Source organism: Balaenoptera borealis, assembly GCF_965194805.1.
Source record: "Balaenoptera borealis genome assembly, contig: HAP1_SCAFFOLD_375, whole genome shotgun sequence".
Classification (NCBI taxonomy): Eukaryota; Metazoa; Chordata; class Mammalia; order Artiodactyla; family Balaenopteridae; genus Balaenoptera; species Balaenoptera borealis.
In genome coordinates, this window is record NW_028123818.1 from 284,819 (window position 1) to 309,010 (window position 24,192).

The following is a 24,192-nucleotide window of genomic DNA, read 5'->3' on the forward strand; positions in this document are numbered from 1 at the left end:
GGTTTGGAATCTCCAGAAATGTGTCATTGAGAAGGGATGGGAAATATCTACTACACGTTAGCTAGAATTGTCCTCAGAGGACAGCCATTTGGGATGGGACTCTCCCAGACTGGCCATGCTTAGGGAACCGATGAGTTCACAGTGAATAAATCTATTGGTCCTTGGAGAGAATACTTTCATTACTGCTTACTTTCTGAGATATCATCTACTTCTCTGGCTTGTCTATTGCCTTGTTGATACTTCTCAGAGAGGTAAATTTATACTTACTTGCTTGTTATTCTTCATCTATACTTTTTATTTGATACAGAAATTTTAAAGATTTGGCGAGGGTTAGGACAGTAAGTAAATGAATTTCAATCGTGTTTTTCTAGAAATTGTAATGGCTCGCTCATCTTTTTTCTTTTAATAAACTTTCAAGTTTTGTTGCTCAGTAACACATACCGTGAATGAAATCTGTGTTAGCCTTGCAATTTAGTTTTTAGGTGCTAATGTTTATGTTGCCTATTCATGACTTTCCCCAGCGCATCCCAGCAAAAATCACCCCATGGAGGAAAAACAACTCTGTTTCACACAAGATCTATAGTAAGTTATTCTACCATCTTACAGTTTATTATTGTCAAATGCTGTGTGTACTGTTTTTGTACTGCTGATGATTCATTGGGCTGTAGACAAGAGTGAACTGAAAACTAGTGTTTGAAAACTAGTGAATTTGATCACAAGAAGGGATACAGTCAATTTCTCCACTTTAAAACACCTATAGGGCTTCCCTGGTGGCGCAGTGGTTGAGAGTCTGCCTGCCAATGCAGGGCACACGGGTTCGAGCCCTGGTCTGGGAAGATCCCACATGCCGCGGAGCAAATGGGCCCGTGAGCCACAATTACTGAGCCTGCGCGTCTGGAGCCTGTGCTCCGCAACAAGAGAGGCCGCGATAGTGAGAGGCCCGCGCACCGCGATGAAGAGTGGCCCCCGCTTGCCACAACTAGAGAAAGCCCTCGCACAGAGACGAAGACCCAACACAGCCAAAAATAAATAAATAAATAAACAAAGTAAACAATGCGTTTAAAAAAAATACATTAAAAAAAAGACTAAAGTTTAAAAAATAATAATAATAATAAAAAAAAATAAAACACCTATAGCTCACAAATCAGGATTGCTATTCCTGTCCCTGCTTCATCTCTGCTAAAGTCCCTGATACTGAGTTATCACCAGCGCTGCCTCAGGAGTCACTATGTCACTGTAAAAAGGTTTTTTGTTGTTGTTGTTGTTAATACAAAAGTAATAAAAGAGGAAGAAGCTAAAAATCAGAAACATCTTAGAGAAAATGTCCCCTGAGAGAGAGAACCATTCAGGAATAACTAACCTGTTTGGTGGCTTCCGGCTTGGAAAAAAATTCTGCCTACACTGCTTGAATAGTTTCACCTCATGTTATTAACACAAAGGAAGTCTGTTAATTAGTGCTATTTTTGGATTAACACAAATTCTCTTTGAGCAATTTAAGCATCGATGCCAACAAAAAAGGGATTATTGATCATCCACGCATTAAAAGGGACTTAAAGCAGATTGTTTTCTTCTTAACACTAGGATATAAAATGAATTATCTGAAAGGAAAGTATGGCAGTTTTATTAGAGGCAAATATATAATGTTGGATCCTGCAGCATTTTAAGAAGCAGGTCAGGCCTGTTTGGAATCCCACAGTAGTGGGCAGGGGGTTATGTAGGACAGCCTGAGGGCATTGAGTTTTATGTGGCTCTGAAGACACTGGTATGTGCCCCAAATCAAAGACCAAACTTGCTTGTTTTAAAATTTTACCTCGAACTGATCGATCATTCACCCTGGAAAGAGGGTAAAAAAATTTATTTTTCCTCCCGTATCTCATTCCTTTATTTCATGACCCAAAACCAGGACCTCACACTTAGTTTTGCGTTACAGTCCGGGCTTGGAAGTTGACCTGTGTATTTATTCTGGAAATTGTCTTTAAAGAAAAATGTATTACAAATTCTAAGCAACCAACATACAATGAAATATTGGAGCCCACCCGTTTTCTTTAGTTGAGGACTACCTCAATTCCTATATCATGATTCTTTCTGGGAAGATATAAGTACATTCCTTGCTGGTATTCTAAAAGCAGAATATTTAAGACTATTTTGTCCATTAAGAAAAGTATATTAAAGCCATGTTAAAGTCAAAATTATTCTCTCCTCTGCCTACTGAAACTTTCCAAGAAGTGTATGCAGAATGGTTGAATATTCTTTTTAAATGTTTGGTCCATTTGTCTCAAATTGTTAGTCGTCTTGTTCTCCCTTCTAATGAGTTGTAACCTGAGAGGCTGGGAGATTGAATCTGACCCCATTCTGGGGACAAGCTAAGGAAGCCTGCTGAGAGCTTTCAGTTCTGTGTATCATTTTGATGTTTGAGGTAAAATATCAAAATAAATTGGCTCCCAAAAGAAAGATACCAAATGCATACTAAAAAACTCTTGCCGTCTGCCATTCCCATCAAACTCCAAGCAATGCTGCAATAAAAGTGACTGACTTGTATTCCCTCATATCATCTTGCTTATTCTCTCTCTCTCCTCAGACCATCTGGTGGGTTTCTGCAGACAATACCCTGCCCAGTTACTGTGAATGGAGCATTGCTTGTTGGGGAAGAAAATCAATTATCAGTTTCTTTTTCTCTTTCAGTTGGAGGCGGGATTGCTCTGTTCCATTCAAGAAACCTTCCAGTGGACTATGTTGTAGCTCCCATTATATAAAGCTTTTTATAAGACTTAAGCTCTAACGCCTCAGCTTTCCTCATTCAATGCTGTCTTCATTCCATTTGTTCCTCTTGTACACTGCTGTGCAATATTTCTTCAACATTTTAGGTGCTTTCCTTATTTCTTTTTGTCTAGAAACACTAAATCATGTGTTAACATTTTATCACAAACTTCTCTTCTCTCCTTTGAAGCAATAACTACAAAAGATTCCTCCTCACCCCTCCCACACATACCAAGTTTTGTCAGGGTTTTTATGTGCATGGGTGGTAAGGGAGGTCTTAATGACCAAAGTGCACTATCCCAACGGAGTCTTATATCATGTTCTGAATGGTATTCTCTTTGTTCACGACAAGAATGAGTGTGTAACCAACTTGGTTTATTAAATTCCTGCTGTCGGTCTATGCCTATGGACTGACCAGAGAGAATGGTTTCTCTGATGGCTGCCTTTGATCTAAGGGCTGGATTTCAAGAGATAGGTCCACCCTGAACATTGCAGCAGAGGGAAGAAACTGAATGACTGGGAAACTTGGAGATGGTCCTGATATTTTTTCAGCAGAAAGCTTGCTATTTTACAGCTAAATGCTTTTATCCCAGCCTGAACTGCTGCTCTCTAACTTGACTTTAAAAAGAAAGGAATCTATGCTTAATGGGTATGAATTTTTCTTTTAAGATGATGAAGTTCTAGAACTAGATAGTAGTGTTGGTTGTACAACATTGTGAATGTACTAAACACCATTGAATTTTACACTTTGAAATGGTGAATTTCATGTTGTATATTTCACAACAATTAAAAAAAGAAAGGAATCTGGAAAAAAGAACAGGACAAAAATTACAAAGAAGACCAAGTCATCCTTGGTGACCCACAATTGCCCTTTTCCAACTCATCTGCCAACTTCCAGTCTACTTTTCCCTAATTGTATGATGACTCTTGCTATGCTCTGTCTACCCAGAGCTACATTTTTCTGCCTCTTTTAGGTCTGGTCTTGCTGAGTCAGCACTGCATGTCACTCAGATGACACCTACATTGTCTCCTCAACCTTGTCAATAATCACGTAAGTTCCCATTCTGCTTACAGTTGGATGAAAATGTTCCTGCTGAAATTGTTCTGTGTTTCCCAGAAAGATATCAGTATGGAACACCGTAATGGAAATCAGCAGAATTAGGACACAGCATGCTGTAAAGAAGCATGGGGTTTAGGTGACTGTATAAAGATATATATATATATGTCTTTATATTTATAGAAAGTATGTCTCATATATATGTCATATATATATATGATATATATATATATAGACAAGTACTGTGGATTCTAATAAACAAAACGAACAAAACAAAATGAAAACAGACTCACAGATACAGAGAACAAAAGGGTGGTTGTCAGAAGGGAGAGGGCTGGTGGGGTAAAATAGGTGAAGGGGATGAAGAAGTACAAACCTCCAGTTATAAAATAGATAAGCCACAGGGAGGTAATATACAGCATAAGGAATACGGTCAATAATATTGTAATAACTTTGTAGAGGGACAGATGGTTACTAGACTTATTGTGGTCATCATTTCATAATGTATGTAAATGTCAAGTCACTATATAGTACACCTGAAACTCACGTAATATTGTGCATCAACTATATTTCAGTTTTAAAAATCGCACAAATGTTAATTTTGTTAGCTTTTTGACCTTTTTCATATAACTAATTATTTCTGGCTAAGTGATTTCTGGATAAGGGAGAATACTGTAATTATAATATAAATAGAGGTAGCTTATTTTTGCCATTCTACCTGGTCTGTTGCCTTAATTTGCCAAATAATCATAATTATAAAATATTACTGGCTCTACAATGCAGTGCCTGGTTTATTTAATTCTAGTTTTGCTATTTAATTGAAAATAAAGCATTGTGGGGAAAAAAACATGGGGTTTGAAATCAAATAGATCAACACTCCACAACTTACTATATGGCACAGGAAAAGTGCATTATCCTGAGCCTCAATATTTTGTCTATAAAAATGGGATAGCGCCTATCATGTAGTGGAGTTGTGACATTTAAATAGAAATATGTTTAAAGTGTTGTCACATGCAAGACACATTCGATAAATATTATCCCTAATTGTCTAGTTCTGGCACTAACTAAATGTAGAATCTTCATCAAGTCTTTTAATCCTTTTAGCTTCCATTTCTTCTGAGTAAAATGAGGAAGAAGATCAATGGAGCATTATTATTCAAAAGTAAGACAGAAGATTGGGCAGATCTTGAACAAAAAAAGAACTTTATCTCTGTAAATTTCCTCTGGGTTATTTTTATTTTAGATCATGCAGGATGCAGTAGTGTACAGACCCAAATCCTTATGGTTTAATGAAGAGTGGGTTCATTATGTAATTTTGTTTTATTTTATAAAAAGGCAACCTGGAATTTCCAAAATTCACATAGAATCATATGCTATGACCTTGAATTATAAAAGCAAATCTATTGTGCACATACTTTTCTTACAATAACTAAACAGATAGATGGAGCTTCTAAAATGTTTGGAATTTTTCTTGTTCAAGTAAGCATACATAAACTCATCTAAAGAGTCTTTCATCAAAACTAGTTTACTCAACTTTTTGTCCCAGTAACGTGAGAGAAAATGCATAATTTTACCATTATGTATTATGAAATACTTGGAATAAAAATATGTACGGTTACCATTTAATCCTTCATATGTAAATATTTTTGTACCAGTAATATATACTACTGAACTTAATGAGTTACTGAAAAGTTCATTTTTTTTGCCTATTCAACCACTCATGTAGAAAAATTGAATCAACTAAAAATGTACTGAGTTCCTATGATTTTCCAGGTATCGTGTTTCCCTGCCCTCGTGGACTTGGTGGTCTAATAGGGCACGTAGATATTAATCAAAGTGCCATGCAAATTAATATGAAATTACACTTTAAGACATGCTACAAGGAAAGGTACAGGGTGCTATGAAACTGTATAATAGGGAGATTAACCTAAAGTCATGGGTGTCAAGAAATGCTTTTTATTAGGTTATCTCTTCATAATGACACATAAGTGACACATTAAGCATCACTTAATTTTTATATTCTGAGTTGGATAATGGTATTCCTGTTCATTCAGTCACCTAAACTTGAATTTCACAATCATCATTGATCTAACCTTCTTCCTGGGCTTCTCTTACCCCCATTCAGTCCCTATATCCTATCCTTCTTCAGAGCAATATCTCACACATCTTGGCTTTTCTTTACATTTCCATTGTTGCTGCCCAGTTATTGGCTATTGTCTTGCAGCTGGACTATTACCTCAGTGTTCAATCTTTGATCCTGCCTGTACCCTTTCCACTCTCCAATCCTTTCTAATCATTGAGGCCAGAGTAATGTTTCTTAAATTACCTCAGTGCCTACCTTTGCAATCTGTCCCTAACTCCGTGATTTCAACACAGTGGGCCTCGGATCACCTGGGAGACCTTTTCCAATAGAAAACTTTCTGGGATCCCCATCCCAGACCTCTTGAATCAAAAACTCTTAGGGTGGGGCCCAGGAATTTGATATTACCAAAAGCTCTCCAGAAGATTTTGATGTGTAGAGTTGTTTGAAAACCATCTTCTCAACACAGCTTCCCAGTCCTATCTCCCTCTGCTGCCCTACACATAAACAAGACTATAGCAATTCCTTAAATACCATCTTCCTTTCCTGTTTATTTGTATATACTGTACTGTTCTCTCTGCTTAGAATGCATTCGCCTCACACGTCTGCCAGTCCTTGTTTTTGAAGGTTTTATTCCAAGGCCACTTCCTCCACTGGGCTTTGGGACTTCTCCTAAGATGGAATTGACTTCCCACTCTCTTGAGAGCTCCAGAAACATTTTGTCTATAGCACTTATGCATTGTATTAGAACGTCTTGTCTCCCCTACTAGACCATAATCGCATAAAGTCTTTTTCTAAGACAATCTGTAACCACCATAATGCTTAGCTTAGTTCTTTGGGTAAAGCAAGTGATACAGGGTATATTTGCTGAAAAAATGAAACAAGTTTTACTATTCTGCAAAGAGTAAGATTACCTGTGAATATACTGCTATCAGAACATCTCCTCCTTAACTACAAAAGCTATTAAAATATACATTGCCAACCAGTGTTTTCCATAAAAGTAAATATAGCTATAGGTATTAGACATATGGATATATGAACTCATATGGTTTCAATATACACTATTTTCATTAATAAAAAAATCCCAAGTCCTTTTTGTCATTCACTCAATTTTACCTCACAGTCTGACTTCTAATTCATCCATTTTTCAAATAGCAAACGAGATGATATGCCTTCTCCAGAAGCAATGCTGCTGATGCCATGCTGTGAATCACTGAGAAAACAGCATTGGAGCAGAAACTTCTTGGCACTTCCTTCCAGAGGTCACAGCCAAAGTTTGGTTATTTTTAACTTGTGTTCTCATCCAACGAATTAATTCACGTTGTGGACTAAAATTCAAAAAAGAAAAAATAAATGGCCCTGCTATACAATTAGTGGAATGATTATTAAAACTTCAGAAAGATTTTGATTTATACAAAGACATAGGTCTCATTGACTGGATGAAATCAAGTACCTTTTCATAAGTGGGCTCAAAGCCAATGGGTTTTCAGGAATAAGGCTTTAGAGTAGAATATGTGTTAGATTTATGTACCAGAAATTATCAGGCATTTTATGCTTTGTAGGATGAACGTGAACTAACATGTAAATTTGCTCATGGTTCCAAGGCCTCTAGGATGTTTTACTAGCCTAGAAGAAATTGTTCTTTTGAACTGATAAAGATTTAAATAAAAATGAAAATTGTCCCCGTAGCACTTGGAGCACTCTCTCTGTCATTCTCACTGTTTTTTCTTTTTCTTTCTTCAGTTTACCAATTCTCTTTGTCCTGAAGGATACATCCCTTTAGGGGTTGGGAAATAGGTTGCATGTCCCTTCTGGAACCCTCTTTCTGTCTTCTCTCGTTGGTATTTGTCTTCCTGCTATCATCTGAATGTTCACTCCCTCTACTATGGTAATCGTCTTCTTTCCTGCCCAGACTTGAACCACTTTCTCATCTCGAAAGGAATTCCATTTCTCCAGAAGTCATTCAGATAAGTGCTTCTCAAACTTTAATGTGCATATGACTCACTGGTATATTGTTATAATGCTAATTCTTATACAGTAGGGCTGGGTTGGGGCCTACATTTCTAACGAGCTCCTTGGTGAAGCCCACACCTGCTACTTTGGGGACAGCACTCTGAATACCAAGGTTTTAGGGGACAGAAAAAATTTTTCATCAACTTTTACTACCTAATAATGGCCTCAGAATTTTACCTTGTTCAGAAAAATGTACATTTTTAAATAAACCTTCAATAGCTCGTATGAATATATAATATGGAAATTTTAAATACTACACCTATATCCATGGAAGAAATATTTAGGGATAATTATCATTGAATCCCTCAAATCATGTGACAAATTAGACAGATACTTTGCTTATAAAAAGAGCCAGGCCTACCACTTTCACCACTATTATTCAACATAGTTTTGGAAGTTTTAGCCACAGCAATCAGAGAAGAAAAAGAAATAAAAGGAATCCAAATTGTAAAAGAAGAAGTAAAACGGTCACTGTTTGCAAATGACATGATGCTATACATAGAGAATCCTAAAGAGGCTACCAGAGAACTACTAGATTTAATCAGTGAATTTGGTAAAGTAGCAGGATACAAAATTAATGCACAGAAATCTCTTGCATTCCTATACACTAATGATGAAAAATCTGAAAGTGAAATTAAGAAAACACTCCCGTTTACCATTGCAACAAAAAGAATGAAATATCTAGGAATAAACCTACCTAAGGAGACAAAAGACCTGTATGCAGAAAAGTATAAGACACTGATGAAAGAAATTAAAGATGATACAAACAGATGGAGAGATATACCATGTTCTTGGATTGGAAGAATCAACATTGTGAAAATGACCCTACTACCCAAAGCAATCTACAGGTTCAATGCAATCCCTATCAAACTACCAATGGCATTTTTCACAGAACTAGAACAAAAAAATTTCACAGTTTGTATAGAAACACAAAAGACCCCGAATAGCCAAAGTAATCTTGAGAAAGACAAACAGAGCTGGAGGAATCAGGCTCCCAGACTTCAGACTATACTACAAAGCTACAGTAATCAAGACAGTATGGTACTGGCACAAAAACAGAAAAATAGATCAGTGGAACAGGATAGAAAGCCCAGAGATAAACCCACACATATATGGTCACCTTATCTTTGATAAAGGAGGCAAGAATATACAATGGAGAAAAGACAACCTCTTCAATAAGTGGTGCTAGGAAAACTGGACAGCTACATGTAAAAGAATGAAATTAGAACACTTCCTAACACCATACACAAAAATAAATCCAAGTGGATTAAAGACCTAAATGTAAGGCCAGACACTATAAAACTCTTAGAGGAAAACATAGGCAGAACACTCTATGACATAAATCACAGCAAGATCCTTTTTGACCCACCTCCTAGAGAAATGGAAATAAAAACAAAAATAAACACATGGGACCTAATGAAACTTAAAAGCTTTTGCACAGCAAAGGAAACCATAAACAAGACGAAAAGACAACCCTCAGAATGGGAGAAAATATTTGCAAACAAAGCAACTGACAAAGGATTAATCTCCAAAATATACAAGCAGCTCATGCAACTCAATATCAAAAAAACAAACAACCTAATCCAAAAATGGGCAGAAGACCAAAACAGACATTTCTCCAAAGAAGATAAACAGGTTGCCAACAAACACATGAAAGAATGCTCAACATCACTAATCATTAGAGAAATGCAAATCCAAACTACAATGAGGTATCACCTCACACCAGTCAGAATGGCTATCATCAAAAAATCTACTAACAATAAATGCTGGAGAGGGTGTGGAGAAAAGGGAACCCTCTTGTACTGTTGGTGGGAATGTGAATTGATACAGCCCCTATGGAGAACAGTATGGAGGTTCCTTTAAAAACTAAAAACAGAACTACCATATGACCCAGCAATCCCACCACTGGGCATGTACCCTGAGAAAACCATAATTCAAAAAGAGTCATGTACCACAATGTTCATTGCAGCTCTATTTGCAATAGCCAGGACATGGAAACAACCTAAGTGTCCATCAACAGATGAATGGATAAAGAAGATGTGGCACATATATACAATGTTATATTACTCAGCCATAAAAAGAAACGAAACTGAGTTATTTGTAGTGAGGTGGATGGACCTAGAGACTGTCATACAGAGTGAAGTAAGTCAGAAAGGGAAAAACAAATACCGTATGCTAACACATATATATGGAATCTGCAAAAAAAAAAAAAAAAAAAAAAATGGTTCTGAGGAACCTAGGGACAGGACAGGAATAAAGACGCAGACATAGAGAATGGACTTTAGGACACAGGGAGGGGGAAGGGTAAGCTGGGACGACATGAGAGAGTGGCATGGACACATATACACTATCAAATGTAAAATAGATAGCTAGTGGGAAGCAGCCGCATAGCACAGGGAGATCAGCTCGGTGCTTTGTGTCCACCTAGAGGGGTGGGAGGGAGATGCAAGAGGGAGGAGATATGGGGATATATGTATATGTATAGTTGATTCACTATGTTATACAGCAGAAACTAACACACCATTGTAAAGCAATTATACTCCAATAAAGATGTTAAAAAAAAAACTGGCCAGACCTAATTAGAGGACTCTGTAAGCAGATGTTAAAATTCTCCCACTTTATGGATGTGGAAATTGAGTTCTAGTGATATGAAATAACTGGCCTCAGGTTATGAAGATTATAATTGAAACAAAGAGGATTTGAATACTAATTTTCTGACTAGAAAAATCTATTCTCTTTCTACAATGTAACTGTTCCTACCTGAGAACTAGAGAAATATGTAGAGTCACAGATAGGCTGAAAAGTCCTTCAGGGAGCTTAAAATTTTTTAAATTTAACTATCAAGTCAATGCGACTAGATTCTGGGGGAAGGAGAAAGGGCATTTGTTATTTCTAATGTACACACACGTGCACATAATATTACTAAAAGCAAAAACTTAAAATTGTATATTCAAATACATCTCTAAACTTTGGTAAAGTTGATTCAAAAAAGGTAGCAATGAACAGTCAAAACTCATAGGTAAATTTAAGTAATAACCTGCTAAAAGGATAGTTTTGTTACTATCTTTGGAGGCTTATAGATTTTTGTTCAGCATTCAATCCCACCATATTTTCTTATCAATTTGTAGAATTTCATTCACTCTTTATTTCTTAAAACTTGACTACTCTTTTTTTGAGTACAATTTTAATACACTTTCTACTGAATTATTATAATATAATTTAGAGTAAAATTCAAGGAACAATAATAACAGTATGATACCAAGTCCAGTGTACTATAGACTGATATTAAAATAGAGTCCAGAATAAAAGTCCCCATTACCAGCTTTAGGACTAAAAGAGACCAGGAAATAAATATGATGTAATGGGAAAGAAAAAGTCTAGCTTATTTCAAGGTGCAATTCCTATTTCTCTGTATACAGTTGGCCACAGTCATTTCCTGAAGCTGAATAAATAAAGCAAAACATAAGAACTGGCATCTAAAAACACATATAAAATTAAGTAATAATCATAAGCAGGAATATTTTTTCAATAGAAATGACTTCAATTTAGTTGAAATAGTTTTTCGGGGCTTTCCTGGTGGTGCAGTGGTTAAGAATCTGCCTGCCAATGCACGGGACACAGGTTTGATCCCTGGTCCGGGAAGATCCCACATGCCTCAGAGCAACTAGTCCGTGCACCACAACAACTGAGCCTGTGTGCCACAACTACTGAAGCTCTCGCGCCTAGAGCCTGTGCTCCACAACAAGAGAAGCCACCGCAATGAGAAGCATGCACACCGCAAAGAAGAGTAGCCCCCCACTCGCCGCAACTAGAGAAAGCCCATGAGCAGGAACAAAGACCCAACACAGCCAAAAATAAATAAATAAATAAAGTCATTAAAAAAAAAAGAAATAGTTTTTCTCTTCAGTCAAAAACTGTTGGTAGGAATGTAAATTGATACAGCCACTATGGAGAACAGTATGGAGGTTCCTTAAAAAACTAAAAATAGAATTACCATATGACCCAGCAATCCCACTACTGGGCAGTACCCAGAGAAAACCATAATTCAAAAAGACACATGCACCCCAATGTTCATTGCAGCACTATTTACAATAGCCAGGTCATGGAAGCAGCCTAAATGCCCATCGACAGAAGAATGGATAAAGAAGGTGTGGTACATATATACAATGGAATATTACTCAGCCATAAAAAGAAATGAAATTGAATTATTTGTAGAGACGTGGATGGACCTAGAGACTGTCGTACAGAGTGAAGTAAGTCAGAAAGGGAAAAACAAATATTGTATATTAACGCATATATTTGGAATCTAGAAAAATGGTACAGATGAACTGGTGTGCAAGGCAGAAATAGAGACACAGATGTAGAGAACAAACATATGGACACCAAGGGGGGAAAGTGGGGGGGTGGGGGGGGTGGTGGTGGTGGGATGAATTGGGAGATTGGGATTGACATATATGCACTAATATGTATAAAATAGATAACTAATAAGAACCTGCTGTATAAAACAAAATATTCCCCCAAAAATGGACAAAAAAACAAACAAAAAATACCCATATTTTAAACCACTTTTCACATTCAGTTTATCTTCCAATAGTTACCGGGCTAGATTAATGTGGAGACTAGAGGACAGCAGTTCCTTTCAAATTTATGTGACTTCGGTCAGGGCTTTCACCATATCTTCATTGGATCCACCTTAACCTCTTCTGTCCAGAGCAGGCTTTCATGGAAAAAATAATGAACTGTGCAAAACCTGTAGAATGTATGTGTCTAAAGCATCATCTGACATTTTGTAGAGACTGCTTTCCAGACAATAGAAACAGTGGGCTCTGATCCTCATCTTAGAACCTAACTACTACACTAAGACACCACAGAAAAAAAATGTGACCCGATCCCTACCCATGATGGCAAAGGCCAAATGGGGAACCTAGACATTTATGCTCACAAGGCTGTAATAAGGCTCTCCAACACCCCTGATTAGGAGGCTTAGAGAAAGTCAAATAGAAAACAGGGACTTTCAACACCAATCCCTGCAACGAATCCCATCCCTATGGCGTCAGTGGATACTACATGGGGGTCCTGAGCTTACTTCCCACCCACCATTAATGAGACGCTGTATTCCCTCCCTGCTGAGGTTGTGTCAAAGGAGGTCTGGTGGAGAGTCAGGACTTTTACCATTACGGAGATGCAGTGAAGTCACCCCTACCATGGTGTCAGTGGAGACCATGTGGGGAGCTGGAAGTCCACTCCTAACAGCAGAAATGAGTTCACCCTTCTTCAACACTCAGATGTCAATGGAAGCCAAGTTGGGAATCTTTACTTCTACTTAAACTGACAGTAATGAGGCAGCATCTCTTCTTTCACTGCCAGAGCATTGTCAGAGAAAAGAGAAAATCAGCAAAAAATCCTGAAGGTTTCAGTGCTACCCAGAATCTCATAATATGAAAATGTCCAAATTTCAATAGAAAGTCACTCATCATACTAAGAAGCTGGATGATCCCAAACAGAACAAGAATAGACAGTCAGTAAATGCCAAGTCCAAGAGGATAGACAGAGATGTTGAATTAACTAAAAGGAAAAAATTGGCAACCCCATAAATGTATATCCAGCAAAAATACCCTTCAGTAATAAAGGGAAAATCAAGACATTCTCAGATGAGAGAAAAACTAAGAGAATTTCTTGCCAACAAACATACTGTAAAAGAATGGCTAAAAGGATTCCTCTAAACCAAAGGGAAACGATAAAAGAAAGAACCTTGGAACATCAGGAAGTAAGAAAGAGCATGGCAAGCAAAAATATGGGTGAATACAATATGCTTTTCTTCTTCTCCTGAGTTTTCTAAATTATATTTGATGGTTTAAAAAAAAAAGTAAAACTGTTTGATGTGGTTTTAAATGTATGTAGAAGAAATATTTAAGACAACTATATTACAAAACAGGGAGGGAAAAGGGACATAAAGGGAGGTACTATTTCAATATTTCACTCAGAATGGTAAAATAAGGACACCAGTAGAAACCGCAATTAAGGGACATTCTACAAAATACCTGAGAGCCTAGAGGAGCGTAAGGAGACATGATAGCTAAATGTATTGTATTTCCTGGATGTGATCCTAGAATAGAAAAAGAACATTAGATTAAAAAAAAAAAACTGAGGAAATCTGAATAAAGTATGGAGTTTAGTTTAAAATAATGTACCAATATTAGTTCATTGATTGTGGCAGATTTACCATACTAATGTAAGATGTTAATAATAAGGGTATGGATATATGTGAACTCTTTGTACTAGCTTTGCAATTTTTCTATGAATGTATAGCTATTCTAAAGTTTAAAGTTTCCTTTAAAAAATTACTAGGCCATAAAGAAAACCTATGCTAAATGACTGATTTCATTCTCCAAACACAATACAGTAATAGAACAATAGAAAAGCAACTATAAATATCTAAAATGATTATAGAGATTATAAAAATAAATGAAAACCATGATGAAAGCACGGATTTGTAAAAAAAAAGAACATTTTTTTCTTAATCAATGGTTCAAAGAAGAAATCATAAAGGAAACGGTTATATATTTAGAATTAAATAATCACAAAAATACTACATATAAGAATTTACTATACAACTATAGTAATTAAAACAGCGTGATATTGATGGAGCCTTCAGACTAATGAAACTGAAATGAAGCCAAGTGTATATGCATACATTTGTACATATATGAAAAATTAGCATTTAATAGAGATGATGTCAAAATTAGGAGAATACAAGCTTTCCAATAAATGGTGTTGGTTCAATTGAGTATATATGAAGAAAAATAAAATTGGAACCCAACATCACATAATAATAAAAATCAATTCCCAGTGGATGTAAAAACCAAATATGAAAAAAAAAACTATTGGAGAAAACGTAGAGGACTATCTGTATGATTTGTGGGTGTCAGTGGCTTTCTCATACAAGAACCCAAAGCTAAAACTATACAGTAAAATATCAAAATTTTAGTATGCAATAATTTAAATTTTTCCATATGACAAAAGACAAGGTAAAATTAGAAGATACAGCTGGGAGAAGACATTTCCAACATGTATAACCAAAACCAGGTTGGCGGGGGTCAAGAATCCACAAAGAACTCCTATATATTTGTTTTTTTAAAAAACTTGTTAAAAGATGATCAAAGAATATGGACAAGTAATTCACAGAGGAGGAATATGAATAGTCAATAAACATATGAAAGGATCATATAGTACCTCTAGTCTTAATTTTTTGAGGACCCTCCATTCTGTTTCCCATAGTGTCTGCACCAATTTACATTCTTATCAACAGTGCGTGAGGGTTCCCTTCTCTCCAATTCTCGCCAGTATTTGTTATTTGTTGTTTCTTTGATGATAGCCATTCTGACAGATATGAGGTGATATCTCATTGTGGGTTTGATTTGCAATATGCACCCCTATGTTCATTGCAGCATTATATACAATAGCCAAGATATGAAAACAACCATGAATGGAAAAAGAAGAATGAGTATCCACATTTATCATCATCGAGGATTAGTTTCTTTAAAATATTAGTCAAATATCAATATATACACCTCACTTTAACTTTTATTTCTTTGATTGCTAGACTGAGCATTATTATTATTATAATTTTTTGTCAATTGTTTTACTTCTTTTTTTATGTTCTTACCCATTTTCTACTAGAATATTCATCTTTGTTCTGAGATTTCCAGTCTCTTTCCATGTCGACACATTCCCGTTCTAACACCACATTGTTTTAAAAAGTGTTTCTTTAATGCATTTTTATATAAGCAAGTATCTTCTCCTTATTTTTGTTCTTCAAAAATTTCTTGGCTGTCTTATATTTTAAAACTTCCAGATGAATGTTAAAAGCATTTTCTCAAGTTTCAAAAATCCTCTTGAGATTTTGATCTGAATTACAGTAAAATTACATCTGAATTTTTGAAAACTTGGCATGTTTATATTGTTTAGTCTTCCTATCCAGGAACATGTTATTCTTCTACATTTATGTAAATCTTGTATCTCTCCCAGTAAAGTTTTGTAATTTTCTTCAGCCAATTTTTTTTTTCTGGGTATTTTGTGTATTATACTGTCATTGTAAGTGGTCTTGTTTTCCTACTATATTTTCTAACTAGTTATTACCAGTATATAAGAAAGCTCTTTAATCTGTTCATTTACTTTGCATCCAGGCACTTTACTAAACTCATTAGATCTAAGATTTTTTATGTAGAATCTTTTAGATTTTCTATGCAGGTATTTCTTACTGCATTCACTGGAATTTCTATACCATTATTAAATGATTATAGTGATGGAGCACAGTTGTCTTTTTCTTGATGTTGATTATAATGTCTCCAGTGTGTTGTTGTTACAGATGTTGTGGGTTATTGTTTTCATCTCAATATCATAATATTAAGGACCTATTCTTTCATGCCCAGGCTTTTAAAAAATTAATGTTTAGTTTTGTTAATCCAGAAATGGGTATTGAAATTTAGTAAATGCCTCTTTTGGACGTCTATTGAGATAGTCTTATAATATCGTCTTTTTTTTTTTTTTTTTTTTTTGACCTATGGAAATGATATACTAACAGATTTCCTAATGTTGTCATCCTAACATTCGGAAATAAATTATATTTGGTGATATCATTTTTTTAATATTGTCCATATTTTATTTGCTTAGTGCTTTATTTTAGATTTTTTTCATTTTAAGAGAATCGGTCTTTAAATTCTCTGTGCTATATTTGGCAAGATTTTATGTCAGGGTTATGTTAGCTTCAAAAAATGCTTTAGGGAGCTTTCCCTCTTTTGCCAAGATCTGACTTTCTAAATTACTGGCTAATTAAATATTACATGAAAATCTGAAAAAAAAACCCATAAATAATCAGTCTGGGAATTTGAATATAGCTTCCCAATAGAATATAAGCTGCAAGGAAGATTTTTGTCTGTTTTGTTCACAACTGTATCCCTACTGTTCTAGAACAGTGCCTGGTATTCAGTAAACGTTTGTTGAATAAATGGAAAGTAATGAATAGTCTCCCGGACCTTTGGTAGAGTTGTTTGGAAGGTTTCTTTTTCCTGATTTATCCCGTGTTTTGCTCTATAAAGTTCTTCTAGGGCGTCACTTACACACACACACACATACCACCCCTCAAAAAAAAACACTGGTTTATTTTAGACAACTCAACTATATGTATTACTAGAAAAATCATGTATTGTACTTAAATTTCCCACTGACATTAAGAACAATTATCATATTTTCCATTATTACAAGTTATAAAAAAGCTGCAAATTATATTTTAATACAATTTTCAGGTTGGCATTTCAAAGTTTCAGTGACAAACATAATGAATTGTTAAAGTCTCAATTTGAGATGGACATTGTACCTCATTCTCTTTTTTTTTTTTTTTTTTTTTTAAATTTTTATTTATTTATTTATTTATTTTTGGCTGTGTTAGGTCTTCATTTCTGTGCAAGGGCTTTCTCCAGTTGCGGCAAGCGGGGGCCACTCTTCATCGCAGTGCGCAGGCCTCTCACTATTGCGGCCTCTCTTGTTGCGGGGCACAGGCTCCAGACACGCAGGCTCAGTAGTTGTGGCTCACGGGCTTAGTTGCTCCGCGGCATGTGGGATCTTCCCAGATCAGGGCTCGAACCCGTGTCTCCTGCATTGGCAGGCAGATTCTCAACCACTGCGCCACCAGGGAAGCCCTGTACCTCATTCTCTTAGTAAAAAAGCTAAAAGCAATTTTTCTTCCAAGTCCCTTAATACTTTCCAGAACATATTACGGCTCTAAAGGTCACTTAAAATAAGCTCTAAATGTCACTTAAAGTAAAACAATGCCACTGAAAATAAAATATCAGATTTAAGCATCATCATTCAGATTATATAATCTTTTTATTTTGCCTATATTACAGCATCAGAGGTGATATGGGGGTAGAGGAACAAAAAATTTCTCAAGTTAGGGTTGATCATAACATACACAGTCTTTAGCCTTTTTCTTTTCAAATAAAAGAAATATGGTCTAGTAATTTTGACTCAAATATGATTAATTTGAAAGGGCATGTTCTCAGCAAAATTCTATGGCAATTTATATGTAGTGAAGTCTGGATTATGGTGTCACAGATCAATGATCTGTGCTATATTTAACAAATACAACATACCACTTATTTATTTGGCCCTGGATAATATGGTGCAATTCCAAATGAAAGGAAGCTGTAATTGAAAAGTACAGAGCAACCAAAAAAAATGAAATAAACCTACAATGCCCTCTGTTGATGAAATATGTGACTAGAGAATGCATGATCAGAAAGAAAAAATTCAACATATGTTTCTTAGTTCATTTTTGTTTAGTTTCTCTAAAATATGTCCTAATTGAATTTCATAAAATAAACGTTTTATGTTCTTCTGTTTTTACAGCAATCAGCACAAAATTATGTCAGTTAATAGGAAAAAGTATCAACATATAAATGGTTAGTGCAGTAGGCCCAGTCACGTGGCCTTGAATAGGTGTGATCTACTCGGAACTTGTTCTCAAAGAACAACAATTGGAAGGGAAGAACCATTTTTAGACAATTTCAATTAAAGCAAGGTGGAAGATGTAGATGGGTGGAATTCTGAACAAGCCAGATTGCTGTCCTCCCCCCTCATTTTCCCTAATCTTCAAATATCAGCCAAGCCCTTACAAATGATGGAGTTCATGTGCGTCTTATGGGTGCAAGGATGGTTGGTATCCTGAGACAAATTCTAAATCCCCTCCTTTAGAAGATGTCACAGAGATTGATAGACATCCTTCAATAATTCCTCATCCTCTCTTTCTCAGTAGCATAACCATAAATTTTGATTGGGCTTATCAGTACCCAGAATAAATACTGTATTTCTTGGCCTCCTTTGCAGCTAGATTTGGCCATGTATCTACATTCTGGCCAGTAAAATGAAAGTGATAGTATCATGTGCAACTTTGGGGAAATGTCCTTAAAAGAAAGGAGGCACGTCCTTCTCACATCTTCCACCAGCCTGGTAACAGAACAGTTCAGCAACAACTTGGACCATGAGGTGGAAGATGTATGTTGAAGATGACAAAGCAACAGAATGTAACAGACCAGGGTTCCCAATACGTTTATGAATCTCCCGTGCCCACACTGAATTGCTTGTCTTTTAATCAACTCTTTTTGTTTAAGTTATTGTTGCAGTGAAATATTATTCAGCTTTAAAAGGAAGGAAATTCTGACAAGGGCTACAACATGGATGAACCTTGAAGACATTATGCTAAGTGAAATAAACCAGTCACAACGCAACAAATATTGTGTAATACCACTTATATAAGGTACCTAGTATAGTCAAATTCATAGAGACAGAGAGTAGAATGGTGGTTTCCAGGGCATGTGTGGAGGTGAGAATAGGAAGCTAGTGTTTAATGAGTACAGATTTTCAATTGGGAAAGATGAAAAAGTTTTGGAGATGGATGGTGGTGATGGTTGCACAACAATGCGAATGTACCTACTGCCACAGAACTGTACACTTAAAATTGGTTAAAATGTTAAGTTCTATGTTTTATATACTTTATGACAATTTTAAAAATGCCCAAAAAAAGTCAATGTTAGCAACAGTCAATGTGCATGATGAGACTATTTTCCCAAATCTTTGAGGTGCTCCCTTGGATACCAGTAAGATCAAAATTCAAAATTCTATTGTTAGAGACAATGTTACTGGCCTTTACTCAATTTTATTTGATGAAATAAGAAATTAAATGTTAAGATAACCACAATTACATGCCAAAGGAAGCGTTATCACCCAACTATTAAATATTTAAATCCTTCAGTGTTCTATTCTTACTTCTCTTTCAGTTTGTACGCCCTACACTGACATGAGGGAGTTTCTTACACATCTAGAGCTTCAATTGTCATTTATATGCAGATGCCTCCCAAATGTACGTTTTCACTTATTTCCCTGAGATCAATTATTTTATGTTTCAAAGTCACCTCAAACTCAACATGTCCAACACCAAATTCACGATCAGCGTCCCCATACTTGGTTATTTCCCATCCATCCAATTGAGTAGGCCATAAAGCCAGGACCTTCACTCTCCTTTACATCTCATATCCTATTATAAGCTCCTGTGCCATCATGTACTTCTTATCACTTATCTCATTAATACTTTTACATTATTTCTGTGAGTATTTGATTGATTAATGTCTATCTCTCACACTAGAGTGCACATTCCAGGTGAGCAGAGACTTTATTTTTGCCCATAGTCATATTCCCAGAATACAGCACAGTGCCCACCCTTTATGTGGGAGTTTAATAAATACGTGTTAAATAAATCTTTAAGCTCTGAACTCATAATTGGGAAATAAGTTTGATATGAAAAATGTATACATGTAATTCCTCTCCTTCCTGTCTATATGAAGATTTGAGTTATTCCCCAAGCAGGGTTAGTGGATTACACTTTGACACTCATCTTGAGATTACCCTGGCTATTGCTTTTAGTTCTGCGTTTTAGTTCAGTGCCGTTTTGTACATTTACCTGAATTTCTTGAACGCTTCTAACTTGTCTAGTACAATGATTCCTGTATCTATCCCCTCTCATTATCTAATCCAAATATACTGTTCAATTCCTTGGGTGGAGAATAGTAAATACTTGAGGCTCACAAGTGTAGGTAGAGGTCCTGGGGATGGGGATGAGGGTAAGGGAATGGGAGAGTTTATCTCAGGACTCATACTCTGTGGGTTCAAGTCGTGCTTTTGCTACTAGTTTCAAATGAGTTTACTTAACACCTGAATCTGTTTCTGCATTTCCAAAAGTAGACACAGTATTAAAAATACGTATAGCACAAAATGATTGTGAGAACTATGTGGAGGAATGACCCTGGAATTACTTTTTAAACTGTACAGTGACACAAATGTACATTAACTATCCCAGTGTGAATAGGGTTGGAGTGAATCCTAAAATAGCAGCGGGGCTAGGGAGGAGGTATTTGGCCAAGACTCACAATTTGTAGGTAACTACTTTTACAGCCTTTCTACTTCGTTTTTGAACTTGTTTTTGAAATGAATAATGGAGTGGTTGCAGCAAAGATAAATTTATCTTAACAAAAAAAAAAAGGAGGGGGGAGCATTTTTAAAATCTAGTATTTAACCAGTCAATTTAGAGTCTGTACTTCTACCATGTTTCAGCTTCCCGAAAATCCCAAACTCTCCCCTCGTCTCTAACTCTGTAACCAGGTGGGCGGTTAGTAGGCGCTGCCTGGTTTCCTGAAAGCCGGTGTTACGTCATCAGGTTGTGAGTAGCGCCCCGCTGCGTGTGCTCAATTGTGAGGTCACAAGCCCTCTCCAGTATATAAGGCTGGACGCTGCCGCGCGTCCCAGTGGCACCAGGCGCTTAGCATACTGGTCAGCGGCTTCCGTGGTCTGAGCGGCTAGCAGCCCCCTGCTTCCCAACTACCAGCCGAGTGCTTCGCTGCCCGAGAAGAGTGACGGGGCCATAGAGGAGCCATGAGTCTCCTGTTCCTGCTAGTGAGCTGCGTTCTGTTCGCCTTCTGGAAAATCCTGTTTCAGGTAAAGTGTACAAGAGCAATTGGAATTAGATGAAGCTCGATGAATACATGGACTGGGGAGGGGCCGTGTTTAAGAGAGTAGACAGATAGTAAAATAAGAGTAAGGGGGAGGTCACCTCATTCCTTTTTCTTTTGAAAGAGCCCCAGATGTTGACTCTTTCCCCGCACGCTTCTCTCATATTGACCAGCGGGTCCACAGCTGAAGTATGTTATAAAAAGCCCCAAGTCACTAAGTGCTATGGTCAGCTTTTCACCCACTTGAAAAGTACAGCAGAAAGCACCCACTCCCCAGCACTACCTCCCATTTTAAGAATCTGTACTTTCTCTCTTCTTTGGCTTCTACTGCCACATGTGTTTCTGTTTGCCTCTTCCTCCCTTGTATTTGCCTTTTCAGCCATCTTTATAAGAGCTTTTGGGGGCATTCACAAGTAATTAAGGTCAAAATGTGGGTTTCCTGGTGATATTTAAAGTTCCAAGTGAAGTGCCTTTAGATAGGAATCAGACAGGATCCCAGTATAGACCTACTGGAATGCCCAAGAAATGTAAGCCAAGGGTATGGCATTTTGGCATTAAAAGGCTACTTTAATTTTTTTTTTCTCAGTCTGTGTTTGGGAAGGGCATATTTCCAAATCAGTGCATTCATTCAACAGATTTTTAATCTTGGGGGAGGACAATCAGTTCATTTTGGTAAACCAAGACTAAGGATGTTATTTGGTGGTATTTGGATATTACTAAACTCAATAAACTACATATGTATAATTTCCTTCCCTTACAGAGAAACACTGGTGAAATGTCATCAAATTCGACTTCTCCTGAGCTGGTAAGATCATCCTCTTCTACTCAGTCAACTAAGAGCAATACTGATAAGTGTCTTTCAGTCAACAGTCAATGGGATATTAATCTCCAAAACTCGATAGCCATGCAGAGGAAACTATTTGTAAACCTCAGCATCATGGAATACAATCTGGCTTAATTGGAACGATTCCTAGTTACTAAGGGTTTAAATCGTGCATTAAGTTAACCGGAAATCCGCTAACAAGCCTACAGAATGTAATGACACTGGAGGCAATCATTAAAAGCACTTTGAGTGGATTCATTTGAGTATATGTGTTTATACCAAATTAATTATTATTTAAAAGGGGAGGGGATGCCAAGTCAGATACAAAATTCAGACATTTGTCAGTTTGCTCACTCACATTTAAAGAATTGATTATGTTGCTAATATATATTTCACTGGGAAGGGAATGAAAGCACAATAGAAAAAGAAACAGTTTGAGTTGTTTTCTTTTTAATAAGCTACACTAAAAAGAATATTGAGATACAGTGATTTTAATTTCACTCAAGTGTGAAAAAGTTTTTTCTAATGGTTTACAATACAATACTGTAAATGTCTCCAAGTTTGCATTAAAGTAAGTGGGATTTGATGGAACTCTTTCCATTATGCAGAATAGTCTTTCTTACCACTGTTGAATCTGTGTAATAATAATACTAAGAGCTACCACTGAGCACCCTAAAATGTGCCAGGCACTCTGTTAAGATCTGTACTTTACACAATTGTAAAGATAGTCACAGAAACTCTTAACTACTCTTTGTAGTCAGCTCTTGAAGTGGATTTCTTTTCCAGTACCACCACTACCACCAATTAGATATTATCAGTATTTCATTAGAAGTGTGCCTAAATCTTCCCTGAACTGCAAGAGTCACCGCAGAAAATTGCATGCATTTTTTTATTTGGTGAAAAATCCACACCTCAAATAACACCAAAATATAAGGGTAGAATGCATGTAATATAATATGGATTAAAGTTAACGTCTAAGCTGTAGTTATCTATTTCAAATAGTATTTTATAAAATCCAGTATAATTGAGGAATTAACAATCTGTTGACATTCACTAACAGCATTTGAGCTACGCTCAAAGAAAACCCTCAAAATATCTAACACAAGTTCATCTTATATATGTACATAATTCACTGAGGTTGTTCAATTACAGGCCTACCTATCTACCTACCTTCATGCCCCCTCCCCCCAAAATAAGTTACCAGTTAAGAAGTTAAGCTTCAATCAAAAGAAAGAGGAAAAGGAATTTAAAATGTATAAGAAATTAAGGCTTAAAATTATTCTTTTATTCCTCATTTGACAAGAACAAAAAGCCAGCAGTAGTATATGAGGTTCTTAAACTTTTCTGAGTCACAGATCATTTTTGATATTCTAGTGAAAACTATGTACTCTCACCCTAGAAAAATGCATACACACATACACGTAGAAAAATATTACATGTAATTTCAGCTTCATACATTCTCTGAAGCCCAGGTTAAGAACCTTAAGAATAAATGAAAAGTTTCTTACATAGTTAGGTAATGTTCACCATCCTAGGCTGTGATAGTAAACCAGTTGTCAGTGATATATAATCAATGTATAAATCTATTAGTGGATGGATCTAGAGACTGTCATACAGAGTGAAGTAAGTCAGAAAGAGAAAAACAAATATCGTATATTAACACATATATGTGGAACCTAGACACAGATGTGGAGGACAAACGTATGGGCACCGAGGGGGGAAAGTGGTGGGGGTGGAGGTGGGATGAATTGGGAGACTGGGATTGACATGTATACACTAATATGTATAAAATGGATAACTAATAAGAACCTGCTGTATAAAAAATAAATAAAATAAAATTCAAAAAACAAAGTGGATGGAGCACTTAGAACCCCCATGAGTTGTCAAAAAAAAAATCTATTAG

The 24,192-nt window shown here is 36.3% G+C and overlaps 1 protein-coding gene and 1 long non-coding RNA gene across 2 annotated transcripts; one reads left to right on the top strand and one right to left on the bottom strand.

The window, feature by feature from the left end:
* Positions 1-637: 637 nt before the first annotated feature.
* Positions 638-21,251, bottom strand: LOC309621389. Its single transcript, XR_014239982.1, has 3 exons — positions 17,612-21,251; positions 1,131-17,283; positions 638-754 (listed from the first exon to the last, which is right to left on the bottom strand). It is a non-coding gene; the product is annotated as an uncharacterized lncRNA (long non-coding RNA).
* A 27-nt stretch (positions 21,252-21,278) lies between these two features.
* On the top strand, positions 21,279-24,186 carry CT83 (cancer/testis antigen 83). The gene is given in 4 exon segments (XM_082408898.1): positions 21,279-21,452; positions 22,227-22,421; positions 22,425-22,466; positions 22,468-24,186. Coding segments are annotated over 4 exon segments (360 nt in total). The 5' UTR covers positions 21,279-21,389; the 3' UTR covers positions 22,528-24,186.
* Positions 24,187-24,192: the final 6 nt, after the last annotated feature.